The 14347-nt window shown below is 50.9% G+C and overlaps 1 protein-coding gene across 1 annotated transcript; it reads left to right on the top strand.

Moving 5' to 3' along the window:
- The first annotated feature begins 7700 nt into the window (after window positions 1–7700).
- On the top strand, window positions 7701–11369 carry LOC111151852 (paired box 4). The gene is made up of 9 exons (XM_022510067.1): window positions 7701–7733; window positions 8023–8238; window positions 8513–8588; window positions 9181–9306; window positions 9519–9601; window positions 9948–10017; window positions 10461–10516; window positions 10799–10959; window positions 11294–11369. The coding sequence occupies exons 1-9, from the start codon at window positions 7701–7703 to the stop codon at window positions 11367–11369; spliced, it is 897 nt and encodes a 298-aa protein (XP_022365775.1).
- The last annotated feature ends 2978 nt before the right edge of the window (window positions 11370–14347 follow it).

The raw sequence follows: 14347 nt of genomic DNA on the forward strand, positions 1-14347 counted from the left end.
AAATGGTTTCATACAGAACTGTTTATAGATATGTCTATAGACACGGGTTAGTTCGCACACATCTATTTCTCTGCTCTGTCAGCTGAGAGAACCTACCGGCACAGCCAGCCCAGTAGAAACAAACATATCAGTATCCGAATCCTTGATTCTTGTACCATTCTCCAGCAAAAGTTACCAGGCTCCTTGGAGAAATACTGATTCTAGACCCAGGGCAGGAAATATACAAGATAAGCCTGGATCATCTTGCAGTGTCAAAAAATAAGGAAACATACACACACACACACACACACACACACACACAGGATAAAACCCAAACTCCACAATAATGGGGCTATACCAAAGGGACACAGGAGTCAAACTGAAAGAGCTCCCAATGGCCAAAGTTGGAACAATTTAAGTATAAAGTAGTATATTGGATTATAATCCCAAGAATGGGGCGCCTGGGTGGCTCAGTCGTTAAGGGTCTGCCTTCGGCTCAGATCATGATCCCAGAGTCCTGGCATCAAGCCCCGCATCACATCAGGCTCCCTGCCCCGAGGAAAGCCTGCTTCTCCCTCTCCCACTCCCCCTGCTTGTGTTCCCTCTCTCGCTGTGTCTTCTATCAAATAAATAAAATCTTTAAAAAATTCCCAAGAATAATTATTCACAAATCCATATTTCTATAAAGAAATTTATTGAATAAATAAATGAGAGAGAAGAGAGAAATTTGGGCAGAAGAAATCCAAATGACTTACATAGATAGTCCGCACTTGAGCTGAAAGCATTAGTTCCCACTCCTTCAGCGGGAGCTGTGCACAAGGACTTCCTTCGGAAAAGCCGTGATGGGGAGCGAGGTGCAAGAGTAACTTCAGTGGAGACACCTGACAGACACGACCTCAGCCAGGCAATCAAGGTCAACATCAACAGAGATAAGTCATCTGACAGCAGGTACCCTTAACATGGTGGGATGGGAATTGCACTTGCCTTGTTTGGTCTTCTCCCTCGAAACTCACAAGCCCAGTGTAATCACGAGAGAAACATCAGACGGATCCTAATTGAAGGATGTTCTCTACAAGACCTGATTTCTCAACATTTTCAAAGTTATCGAAAACAAGAGAGTCTGAGAAAATGTCCCAGCCAAGATGAGGCTAAGGAGACATGGTGACCAAACGCAGAGTGGTGTCCTGGATGGGGTCCTGGTACAGAAAGAAGATATTAGGGAAAACCTGAGGAAATCTGAATAAAGAATGGATTTTAGCTAATAATAATGTATCAGTATTGGTCTATTATAACAATTACAGTATACGATACTGTTAAAAGATGTTAATAATAATAGGGTGTATGAGAACTCTCTGTATTATCTTTGAAAGTTCTCTGTAAATCTAAGACTTCCTAAAAAATAAAGTTTATTCAAGTGTATTTAAAAAGCGGACTGCTGGGGCGCCTAGGTGGCTCAGGGGGTTAAAGCCTCTGCCTTTGGCTCAGGTCATGATCCCAGTGTCCTGGGATCCAGCCCACATAAGCTCTCTGCTCTGCGGGGAGCCTGCTTCCTCCTCTCTCTCTGCCTGCCTCTCTGCCTACTTGTGATCTCTGCCTGTCAAATAAATAAATAAAATCTTAAAAAAAATAAAATAAAAAGGGGACTGCTATCTGCCTTTCTAGATCCTCTCCCCCAGGCAAGGTCGGGGAGGGGAGGGAGAGGGAAGTGTTGGGGAGCACAGAGCTGGCAGTCTCCAGGGAACGGATTGACTTTCAGGTTACTGGGTGGGTGTGAAAACCCCAGCCAGGACGCAGCAACTTTCCTATGCTGGCAGGGCTGGCACACACGGGGACCCAAGGACATAGTCTTCACAGGTGGCCAGTGAGCGTCATCTGTCTGCCGCAGTCTGCTCTACTCTGAGGTGCCCAGTGCTGGTCCTGGGGGCTCTGGGCTGGGCTCTTCCTACCTTGCCCTTCATACCCCCGTGGGTTTCCTTGCCTGGCCTTCCTGGGGGCTCAGTTTTAACCCCTGAACTCCCCAGCTCTCTTTAGAGAAGTACAGACTCACCACCCTACCCTGCAAAGCCCAGTCCTGAGAGAAACATGGAGAAGGGTTGAACTCAGAGGCTAACAGCTCTTGGTAAAAAAGAGGGGGAAAGGAGGCATTTTCTATGCCCCAGTTCAAAGCCACAGTTGGGAGGATGCACTCTTCACTGCCTCCCTGGCTCATTCAGAGGGAGGGAGCCGGATAGCCAGCATTCTAGAAATTGAGCGAAAATTGCAGAGATTTGCACGTGTTAGAGCTGGGTCTGGGTGGAGAGAGCAGGATGACTACGTAAAGCTTGGGGGGGCAGAGGGGCTGCAAGCTCAAGGCCAAGTTTAGGAATATGCAGGGAAATTGAAGACTCCCCATACTTTCGTAGCAAGGAAACGACTATGACTTTAAACTTAGAGTCCTGTGCTGCCAGAAAGTGGTTTTGGAGAGGAGCCGCATGGCCCTTGCGCTCTGGAGAGCAGAGGGCTGGCTGAGATGGTGCTTGCTGGAGAGGGAAGGTGGGAGACAGAATCCCACAGCCTACTAACAGATGCCACAGGGAGGGGTGGAAACAGCTTGGAACTGGTGTCACCTCCCCCAGTGAGCGCCAGAAATCCCAGGTGAGGTGTGAGACCAAAGCCGCCTGCGGCCAACGCCTCCTGCATCCCAGCCCGCCTTGCGCCCTGCCCTCTCCAGCTTTACGCATGGCGCCTGTCTTGTCTTCTGGCCCCTTGAGGAGGGTAGGGGAATTCCAGCCACCTCTCCCGAGGACAGATCTTTTCCCACAGCCACCCGACCTTATACTAGGAGTTCCTGAGGGCAGAAGAAGCCAGGAGTTAGGGTTCCCCATCAGGGTGAGGGACAGACTGGAATGGCCACGGGCGGCCTGGAGAGGGGCGCGCAGCTTGGCTGGCGGGTGGTAAGACCTCTGAGTTAATGTATAATTTCGAGCAGATGGCGGGGGCTGGTGGCAGCCTGGGCCCAGCTAATGAGGGACAATTAGCCCCAAACCTGGTGGGGGAGGCTGAGAGAGTCAGACGGTGCAGGCAGATATTTGCTCCTCAAACAGTCTGGTGCGCTGGGCAGAGGGCTGAGTGGCTGAGCCTTTGGGCTAGCTAGGCCCCCCTGCCAGGGCCCTTCCTCTCTTTTCCCTCCTCCCACCAACTCTAGGTCGAAAGCCTCTGTTTGTTCAGACCCAAGAGCGCGTTGTAAAGGCGGGGGGAGACGATAGTTTATGGGGGAAATCGCTGCCACCGCCATCTGCCAGGGCTTGTCCCTTCTCCCCCTGACACCCTTCTCTCCACCCCTCATGCAGCTATCTATGGGAATAGCAAGTTAGGACATGGAGCCTTGCGCCCCCAAACGCAGGGGCAGATGTGGGGGGAAGTGTGGAGGCAGGAAAGGAGGACTAAGAGCAGGGCTGCCTTAGGACTGCCGTGGGACCCTCTGTCACCCAGACATGGCTGAGTAGAATGAGAGGCAGTCCCAGATGCCCAGGGATTGAGTGGGGTCTGTAGGTACTAGTGGATGTGCTGTCCTCCCCACCGTGCTGAAGCCACCTGCTATGGTCTCCCCTCATGGCCCAGGGCTCTAGCCCAGCCTGAGGAAGCTGGAGGAGGCTAGAAGAGAAGGAAAGTATTTTGGGGGGTAAGATAGAATACCCATTTCCGTGATACATTTGGCTCTGCTTTGAGAACAAGAGTTCTCAACCCTAGGATCAGGCTGAATGTATAACACCCATCCCCAATCCCCACAAACCAAAGCATTTACCAGTGAAATCTATTCTTCCACCCTCCCGGTCAAGTCTTATTGCCCTATACCCTGCTTACTTTCAGCCTGACTTCTGAGAGGGTTTCACAGAATCCAAGGTATGGAATGGACCCAAAGGTCTTTCCATGTTGGGTTCTTCATGATGGATCTGCCCAAGACCATGGTAGTAACAAAGCTTTCATTGCTAGAGCCATGTTTCTCCTTCAGCACCCTGCTCCCCAAGAACCACCTAGCCAGCTACGGGTTTCCCCCACCCCAACAACAATCCCGATAACCTGTGGTGTCCTTTATGGGTGCCGGAGCATCGTTCGTAATAGAGAGTTCAAAAGCTCCAACTCCCTAGTAGAATGGAGCCTGATAACGTCTAGAGATGGAAGAACGACCCCCAAGCTTCACGCCTCCTCTTAAGCACCCTGTCTGTCACTTCACTACCCTTAGAGGCTCGTTACCACCACCACTGTTGCCACGGCTCTACAATCCAGGGTGCCCCTATTTCTAGGCAAAAATCCATCCTAGGTGTCACCTCAGTCAAGGAGCCAGTTGGAGAATTGGTGAAGACGCTCTGTGGAGAGAGCTGGTGCTTTGTGACACACACTTTTCCACATGGACCATCGTTCTCTCAGAGATTTAGGAGGCAACTTGGCCGGTATTAGTGATGAGTCTATACCCATTTATTTTTTATAATAAAACACACAAGACCCAGGAGTGGACCCCCAAACCCTGGCATGTGCTTTCTGGCTGGGCAGTTCTATGAGGTTCTGGAAATCACCCTTGGGCTCCTGCACATTCAAAGCCTTGAGGATACAGCCTGAAATTCCCCCATCTTGCATATTGCCCCATTCCCTCCAGGGGTCCTGGCCCCCTGAGTGGGTGTGCTTGGGGCCCAGGGGGCCTGCATGAGACATGGCTCTGTACCTGCTTTTAAGGTGGCAGGTGGACACCAGGTGGGCTCCAAGGACTTTCCATGGAAGGACAGAATGGGTCATTGGCTGTGCCTTGCTCTGCCTCAGGGCCAGTGTCAGTCAGCCCCATACACACCTCCCTCCTCCTCTCTCCTCTGCTCATGGCCTGTGACATCACTGGCTGCTCCCAGAAGGCTGCCCTCTGCTCCTGAGCACGGTCTCTCTGGAGCTCTGGACCCCCTGGCAGGACTGGAGCTGGAGCAGAGTGGAGACTGTTCCTAGGACCAGACCACCATCACCCCTGGAGCCTGCAGGGGTCTCGGGAGCCCAGCATAGGAGACTGAGACCCTCCCCCTGAAGCACCCACTGCATTGCCTCCACACAGGTAGCTTACCTGCAGCCTCATTGTCTGCTCTGCCTCCCATGCTGTCTCCATGTCTTTGTGTGGCCAAGCCAACTTCCCTCCTCAGAGCTCTGTCTTGGCAGCCTAGCACCCCTCCGGCCCCTCCAACTCCCTATCTTGCTTTGCCATCTTGTGAGCACCAGCCCTTTTATCAGACAAGTTATTATGAACATTGGGAAGCAGTGGGGTGGCTGCTGGGAATGGGCTTTCTGTTTGTGGGTTTTACATTTGGAGATGATTTGGGTTTGGATGTTGAATCTGAGTCTCCACTCCTCCTCTGAGTTCTGGGACACTCTGTCATAGTAAGGGTTTGGCTGATATCCTGAGCTCCCATCCCCCTACCCTGGCAGAGCCCTATCTATTCCCAGCTTGGCTCTCCTTTCTCCATGGCTTCGGTGGCAATTACACAAACACGAGGCAGGGATGGGGGAAGACAAAGAGCCCCAGGATTAGGAGCTGAAGTTTTGGCTTCTGGTGAGGGACTGGCTTCTAACCCTACTTGAGTTTTACTCCCTGGGTGGCCCCTGATTTGCAGGAACCCCAATCTGTGTCTCACCTTTCTTGTTGGAAAGATCTCTGCCTTCTTTCCTGGCTCTCTGGAGTGATGAGAGCTTGAAGGGGAATATGTCTTTACCTCCCTGGACAGGAGTGAGTAAAAGCCAACGTAGCCACTAAGTTAAAAACAGCTCTGGATTCCATGCTCTGGGAAGTTCCTTGTTTCTCCAGTGCTCGTGTCTGCTTCCCAGCTGCACTGTAATCTCCTGGAGGGCAAAAAACCTTGTTCCTTTTCTTTTCACTCCCTTCATCCTGAACAACTGGCCATGTGCTGATGATTAATACTTTATTCAGCAAATAATTGCAGATTAGTGAGCTGAGCCAAGATGGCATAGTTCCTGCAGGAAAGTTCTATGCATGAGCTGTTTTCTGGGGTGACCTCCAGCCCTGCCAGGGTACCAGGCAAGAAGGGAGGTGGTTTCTACTCCCTTTACTTGTGGGTGAAAGCAAGAAAGGCATGGTGGCCCAGGAGCTGCATCTTTGGCTGTTCAGAGACTCTCTTGTTTCTGTGTCTCTTCTTGTCTCTCTTGTCTCTTGGGTTCTGTGTCAGTCAGCATGCAACTCTCTCCTGTTCCTCGATTTCTTCTTTCAGCACGCTTTCATGAGTGGTGGTTCAATGAGCGCGTGTCTGATTCCAGACAGTTGATCTCTGAGAGTGAAGCTGCTTCGCTGCAGAATCTAGAACTCTCCAGAATTGATAGGAACCGACAACCGTAGCAGGTTAGAAGATGCCAAGAGATGTGTCTTCCAAGAGAAGCCTGAATTTGATGCTTGTTCATCCTTACTTCTAGTGATCCTTACTTCTAGTTCATCCTTACTTCTAATGGATGAGACCAGAGCCTCAGTGCCGGCGCTGGAGCGGAGCCCCCATGTTTCCCTAGAGCTTCCTGGAGAGTATTAAAAAAAAAAATAAAATAAAATCAAGAGCAAGACTCTCCCTGAAGTGCTCTGAGGAAAGTTTTCTGGTTGGTGGTTTGGAGAAACTAAACTTAGGAGATGCATGATAGTGGAGGCAGTGTTGAACCTGGTCTCTAGCCTCAAACCAGGGCAAATGGGATCTTTGGGCACCGATGCCCTCCTCTGGCTGGGCAGGATATTCTACGTTTTGGGTTTTAGCCCTGTTGAATCTGAACATAGGAGGCCGAAGCACATCCCCAGGGCTGAGAAGGCTTTCGAGGGGTCAATGACAACAGCAGTCCATTTGCAAAAGGGAAAGCCTGAGCATTTGGATGCATAATCCTTTTCTACTTCCCTGACCTCTTACAATGAAAAGTGTGAGAAATGAGAGCCTTCCCATCCTCCAAGCGCTTAAGATCCAGTACGCCACTGGCCCTGCGATATGTTGGTTCATCACGGAAGGGTAGAGAGAATTTGAATTTTCTCAGCAAACCTGCTGGCAAATTTTAGAAACCTGACCCTCTATCACAAAACACTACCACCCAAGACAATTCTGAGCAAGAGACTTCACCCAAATAACCTTGGTCATTGCAGATCCAGCCCCAAGACAAAAGAAGGAGCTCCTAGAAGGAATCCCTCTCCCCAGTCTTCCCAGTTCCCACCCTTCTGGGCAGAGCATCGTCCTGGAACATGCCGCAGGATGGTGAGATGTCTGGGAGAAGTGGGAAGAATAGGCTGGTGTAAGGAGGGAGGGGCTATCTCAGGGCCCTGCTTCCCTCCACTGGTTTCCGCGCCCTTGGCCAGCGTTCTGGGGGAGTTTCATCCAGGCACTCCTTCTTGCTCCACCTGCTTCCCTTAGATCACAAGGGTCAGCACAACTGCTCTCGAAGCAAAGACTCACCCACGAGCCACCTTGCAAAGAAAGTGGAGCTGGGGGACCCTGGGGGGCGGGGACTTTCTCTGTGATGGGAAATGGGAAGCCAGATCTGAGTGGCCTGAGAAACCCTCCCCAGCAGGGTCCTCCATGCCGCAGGTGAGCTGGGGAGAGGGGAGGTGTGTGGATGTCTTCTTCTTATGCCCAGGGATCAGCAGTGTGAATCAGCTGGGGGGGCTTTTTGTGAACGGCCGACCCCTGCCCCTGGACACCCGGCAGCGGATCGTGCAGTTGGCGGTCAGCGGGATGCGCCCCTGCGACATCTCCCGGAGTCTTAAGGTAGTACGGTTTACCCAGGGCTGGGGACAAGGAGCAGGGGCACAGCACCCTCTGAAGGCAAGTCTGAGGCTGTTGCAGACTCTGAGGGTTTAGGGGGCTTGGGTTACTTCCTGGGAGACCCTGGGGGTCCGGGGTGGAGATCTTCAGGCTCCCAGGGATAAGGCTGAATGCTCAACTCTGCGGCCTGGGTCAGTAAGGCTCACTTTGCCTTGTAGCCTCCTTCTGCCTCAGGGACTCTCACCCTCTGCCAGTCACACCATCATCTGTCCCTGCTTCTCACCTGACCCAGGTATCTAATGGCTGTGTGAGCAAGATCCTAGCACGTTATTACCGCACTGGTGTCTTGGAGCCCAAGGGGATTGGGGGAAGCAAGCCACGTCTGGCCACACCCCCTGTGGTAGCTCGAATTGCCCAGCTGAAGGGTGAGTGTCCTGCCCTCTTTGCCTGGGAGATCCAACGCCAGCTCTGTGCCGAAGGGCTCTGCACACAGGACAAGATTCCCAGTGTAAGTGTTCTCCCCTCCTGGCACCGGGGCTGGCAAACTGGCCATCCGGGGAGAAGACCCCTTCTTACTTGGCAGTGGGGCCATCCCAGGCTGGGGAGTCAGGGCTGAGGGGCTCTCTTCTGAAAAGCGAGAAGAAGAAAGCATGGGAAGAAAGGAGGCTGTCCTGGGAATGATGTGGGGGCCCGGACAGAGAGAAAGGATATTGGGGAAAGGATTCAGGATGTAACCCTGGGTCTACCCACCATCTTCTCACTCAACACCTCGACACCCCCAGGTCTCCTCCATCAACCGTGTCCTGCGGGCACTCCAGGAGGACCAGAGATTGCCCTGGGCACAGCTCAGATCTCCAGGTGGGTCTTGGAGATGCCCCCAGGGATGCTCAGAGCAAACATCGGCATTTTATGGTTTGCAAAGCCCTTTCTTGTTCTTTCTTGTGTCACCCTCATGGAAAGACAATAAGGAGGGCCTGGCAGGGAGTGTTGCTCTCTCCGGGCAGAAGAAAATCAAAGCTCAGAGAAGGAAACGGACTTACCCAAGGTTACCAGCTAGCTGTTGGCAGGTTCTGGAACAGAACCCAGGTCCCTTGGCCCTCAGGTTCACAGGATCTGCTGAGGAAGAGGAAGGACTGGACCTTCCACACCCTCCCTCTGCCTCATGTACAGCTTCTCAGAGCACCCTTTATATTCTGTGGGATCATGCAAACCCGGACCAACCTTGCTGCTGTTTCCCCAAACACTAAGCATGCACTTGACCATGGCATTGGCTGTGCCCCCCACTCAGTGCCTCTGAAGTTAACTTCAAGGAGCTGTAAATATTCCACCAGCATGGCTCTGCTCTTCTACTCATGCCGGCCCCTGTCCGTAGCCCTAAGGGCTTGGGAACCCCATCATAGGAGAAGAATCATGATCACAAACCACCACAAGCCTTTGTCCCCCTTTACAGCTGTTTTGGCTCCCACCCCTCACACTCCCCATGGTGGCTCTGAGGCTCCCCGGGGTCCCCACCCAGGGACTAGCCACCGGAATCGGACTATCTTCTCCCCAGGCCAAGCCGAGGCGCTGGAGAAAGGTGCCAGGGTGGGGGCAGATGGTGGGTTAGAGGGTGCTGGGTGTGACCCATGGAAGCAATGCCCCTGGAGCCTGTGGGCCAGGCTATGGGTGGCCCTGGCTTGGGGAGGAGGGGAGTTTAGGGTTGTAGCAGGGGGAAGTGGAGCCTGAGGGGGAGGCCCGGGCCTTGCTCCTCTCCCTGTGCCCTTACCATGCAAGCCTCCATCTCGGCAGAGTTCCAGCGTGGGCACTATCCCGATTCAGTGGCCCGTGGAAAGCTGGCCGCTGCCACCTCTCTGCCTGAGGATACCGTGAGGGTGAGTGAGCTCTGCCACATGGTGCACACAGACTGCAAGAAGGGTGTCTCTGATGAGAAGGCTTTGGGTTCCGGCGAGGTGGAGAAGGGGGCAAGAAGGTGGAAACAGATTTGTTTGTAGCAGAAATCAAACCCAAGACCCTCCTTGTTCTCCTTCTGCTGATTGCTCTCCTCTCTTCCCCACTCCAAGCCTTTGAGGTGAGGCAGGGGACAGAGAACAAAGGCCAAAGCAGGGAGGGAGGGCATCAGGTCTGCGCTCTAGGTCCAGACCACAAAAGTGTGGGGAGAGCAGTAGGTGCCACGGATTGAGGAGCACAGCCAGCTATGCTGTTTCCGCCTTCCCCCAGGTCTGGTTTTCCAACCGAAGAGCCAAATGGCGCCGACAAGAGAAGCTCAAGTGGGAAATGCAGATTCCAGGTGATTTCTCTGCATATCCATCCTTCCATCCATCCCACCCATCCTTCCATGCATTCATGCATGCATTGGATCCATTCATCCTTCCACTCACCTATCCATCTGTTCAACTATCCATCCATCCATCCATCCATCCATCCATCCATCCATCCATCCATCCAGTACACATTTACTTGGCATCTTCCATGTGCCAGGCCCTGTGTTAGATACTCCGCATTCAGAGTCTCTGTTCTTCAGGTCTGCACTGTCCCCTGCTTACCATCCTTCTTCCCCAGTTTTTCCCAAGGCTCAGCCTTAGGGAGGAGGCCATTTAGGGTTGTAGCATCCATCTCCTCCCATCCCTGCCAGAAGTTGCTGCCTTTCCTAGGACCTCCCTGCTGCTCCCCACTCCTCCCCACTCCCTAGACCCACTCCTCCTTCTGAGTGGATCTGCTCTCACCTTGTAGGTGCTTCTCAGGATCTGAGTCTACCAAGTACCTCCCCAGGGGCCACCTCTGCACAGGTATCCAGGAAGAGAGGGGAGTTGGTGACCTGGGAAGACAAGAGCTCACTTCTCCCATTCCCAGTGAGGCCTGAGCTAGAATTCCTGACTGTTCTAAGTTCCTACACTGCACACTTCGGAAAGCACCATCCTCCTAGTCTACCATGTGAATGGTGCCCTCCGGAGTCGTGCAGGACACAGCCAGAGGCCGGGGGCAGCCTTAGAGCCCCAGGTCTGCTGAATAGGAGCCATCACTGACAGTGTGTGTGTGGGGGGGGAAGGCGGTTTCTCTGCTTTTTCTAGCAGTCACTTTGCAGTGTGCCCACAGCGGTCCTGCCTGCCCTCGAATCCTTGGGTCCCTCCTGCTATCAGCTGTGCTGGAGGACAGCACCAGACAGGTGCCTCAGTGACACCCCACCCCAGGCCTCTCTCAAGCCCTGCTGGGGTAAGAATCCACAAGCTCAGCCTCACTGCTGCGCGGTGTGGGGGGGCTTACTTCTTGACCCACAAGAGGGCAGGAATCTTCAGTAGGGGTCATCAAGGAATCTTGACACAGCTTTCTTCATTCCTTGCATGCTTACAGGGTTGGAGACTAACACCCCCAGGGTCTATAGTACCACTGATAGCCTTAGCAGGAAAAGAGGATGGGATTGGGATATGAGTACATATATCCATCATTCATATATATATATACAGGGTCTGTCCTCCCCACCAGTGACTTTGAGGGGTGGGATCACGGCAACAAACCAAACTCACCCTCTCTTTGTCCCTGCAGGCTACCTGCCTCCTGCAGCTGAGCTCCCTGGATTCAGTCCTGCTCTGCCACCCTTGTCCTTCCTTCCATTGCCCCCAATGCCAGTCTTGGTGCCCCTGAGGCCTTGCTCTGGCCCTGGCCCTGCTCCCCACCCCTGCAAGACCTGGAATGAGGGAGGAGGGCCAGAGTGGAAAGGAGATGGGGTGGGGAGGACCTAGTATCATCCTGACAAGCACATTATTGCTGCCCCCTCCTTCCTGTGGCCCTGCCTCGCTGTACCCGCCCCACACCCCACCCCTGATGCAGCATAACTGTTTGGAGGGGCTGGAGAAGCCGTGCCCACCCACTACTCACACTGGCCTTAAATGGCCTCGACTTAGCAGGAATAAAAACATTTTTTAAATTAGCAGTAGTTCCTGTTGGTGTTTTTCCCATGAATATTTATACTCCCACCCCTATATTTAACAATAAAGTTTGTTCTATCTCTATCTATATGTCTATCAAGCTACCTACCATCTTTATCTTCCTATCTTTCTATCTTTCTATCCCCCTATCTTCCAATCCATCTAATCTATGTATCTATATGATCTATTTATATATGTAACTATGTATGTATTTATGTATCTAGCACTCATCTATTTAACGTATCTGTATGTCTATGGAACTATCCAGTCTGTCTAATCTATATATTTATCTGTCTGTATATATACCTACATATGTAAGTCTGTAGATACGTACCTATATTAGTGTTTGGGTGCTCACACATTGACAGGCACACCCACCCACACACCCATACGCTGATGGCATGTGCCATGGGATGTCACCCCCAAGTCACCAAGGCATTCCCCCAAAATAAGGAACTTTTCTTACATAGCTACAACAGCCAAGAAAATTTACAATACTTTGTTAATCTAAGAAAATACACTTTACTTCCTTAATTGCGTATGTATCTTTGGCAAAGCAGCAGAGTGGAAAAGCCATTATTCATACTCTTTGTCCCTTTATTCATGCTCAGGGGGCAGGTTTGCTTGCTTCTTCTTAGCAGTAAGTTCCAAGTCTTCTCAATTTTGTCTCCCTGCAGAGAAACTTCTAGGCTCCTCCTGGGAAGTGTTGGTATGTAGGGAAAGAGAGGAATGGGGGGAAAGGTGGTGAAAAAAGGGATATCTTGAAGGGGGAGAGGCTCATTCCTCCCAGCTTGTTCCCTTTTAAAGAGCTGGGGATAGAATGATGATGGTGGGAAGCAGGATAAGAGGAGTGGGGGCAAGTCTGGTTTCTCCCATCTGAGAGGGGTACTCACCCAGAAGTTATCTCATCATCAAATACTCTAGTGCCATGCTCTTCAGCAACCAGCTACCAGTCACATGTGGCTATATAAATGTAACTAAAATTAAGTAAAATGAGCAATTCAGCTCCTCATTCACACCAGTCACATATCAAATGCCCAGTGGTCACAGGTGTCCCCTGGCTCCTGTATCAGATGGTAAACATTATAGAACAATCTAGAATTTCCATCAGCACAGAAAGTTCTATGGGCCAGCATAGCTCTCAAGTGAAATGCCAAGGGTGATGGAGCACACCCTACCCCTGCCCCTGCTGACAGACTGCCCGGGAAAATGGGTGAGGTTTTGGGGAGTGACAATCCACACGGTACAGTCTGAGAACAAGCCATTCACTCAGCTGTAGGACTGAGGTCGGCAATGAAGGCTGCTGCCCGCTGAAGCCCCATGGCCGAACACATTAAAGTGGAGGATGGATGGCCACTTGTGGGGAATGGGGGTAACAGACTATGTGGGGTGTTTGTGTGTGTGTGTGTGTGTGTGTGTGTGTGTATCTCCGTGCAAATGAATGCTCGTGCATCTAAGTTTGTATATGCATTTATGGAACGCTGAGGAAAAGACTCTGCATTAAATGACCCCAAAGTCCAGTCTCTCTGAAGAGTGTACTGTATTCCAACTCATATCTCTGGTCTATTCTTAATGTTCTCTAGGAAAGGGATACCCTGGGCTCTAGCGTTCTAAAGCTTTGCTTGCTAGATTACAATTTTTACAAAATTCTTTCCTATCTCTTGGGGTGCTTGGGTGGCTCAGTTGTTTGGCATCTGCCTTCGGCTTGGGTCGTGATCCCAGGGTCCTGGGATGGAGCCCCCCCATCAGGCTCCCTGCTCAGCAGGAAGCCTGCTCCTCCCTCTCCCACTCCCCCTGCTCTTGCTGTCTCTGTCAAATAAATAAATAAAATCTTCTAAAAAAATAAAAGAATTCTTTTCTATCTCTTGAGGAGAAACATACTTACAAAAACCAGAGGTCATTTTCCTCTATACAAATGGAATCTCTCCCATATTGTGGTTTTAGCTTCTTTTCTTAACAGATTGAAAAACCAGGCACTCATTATACTATGGTGCAATTTTCCCGAAGTGGGGGTCAGACATCACTGTTGGTATTTGAGAACATTTCAGGAGGCATGTAGACACTGCTTTAAATAATATTTAGTCAGAAATGAGAATATTATTCCCCTTTTGACTTCCTTTCAAATCTCATTGCACTGAAGAGAAAGCTTTCATTTTGGTCTTCTGTAACAATTGTTAACCTTTTTTATAACAGAGGGAAAGGGAACCTCTGGTTCTGAGGTTTGGGCAGGGGAGGGAAATCTAACTAAGATTTGATAACATCACTTAGTTTTCATTGTATTTATTTTTAAGGTCACTTTCTATTTATGGCAAGTGAGTCTCCTATTTTGTGATAGTGATTAAAATAGTCCTTTTTTATTTTAAAAGATTTTATTATTTATTTGACACAGAGAGAGAGATCACAAGCAGGGGGAGGGGCAGGCAGAAGGAGAAGCAGGCTTCCTACTGAGCAGGGAGATTGATGTGGGGCTTGATCCCAGGACCCTGGGATCATGACTGAGCTGAAGGCAGACACTTAACCATCTGAGCCACCCAGGCACCTCTAAAATATTCCTTTCTAAATAAAATTACTTAAAAGTTTATGTCAATAAAGATGTTGATAGAACAAATGGTAGATAGATGAAGGCCAAAGTTATAAAGACAGTACAAGAATGATGTTCATTGTAGAAGCTCTGTTTTGATGGAAAGAGTAGTG

Source organism: Enhydra lutris, unplaced genomic scaffold (assembly GCF_002288905.1).
Source record: "Enhydra lutris kenyoni isolate GAN:26980312 unplaced genomic scaffold, ASM228890v2 scaffoldscaffold27, whole genome shotgun sequence".
NCBI lineage: Eukaryota > Metazoa > Chordata > Mammalia > Carnivora > Mustelidae > Enhydra > Enhydra lutris.

Coding starts and splice junctions, on each gene's coding strand:
- LOC111151852 (XM_022510067.1), top strand. CDS start 7,701: ATGCGCCCCTGCGACATCTCCCGGAGTCTTAAG. Junction 7,734..8,022: donor ACATCTCCCGGAGTCTTAAG/GTAGTACGGTTT, acceptor CACCTGACCCAG/GTATCTAATGGCTGTGTGAG. Junction 9,602..9,947: donor TGCCTGAGGATACCGTGAGG/GTGAGTGAGCTC, acceptor GCCTTCCCCCAG/GTCTGGTTTTCCAACCGAAG.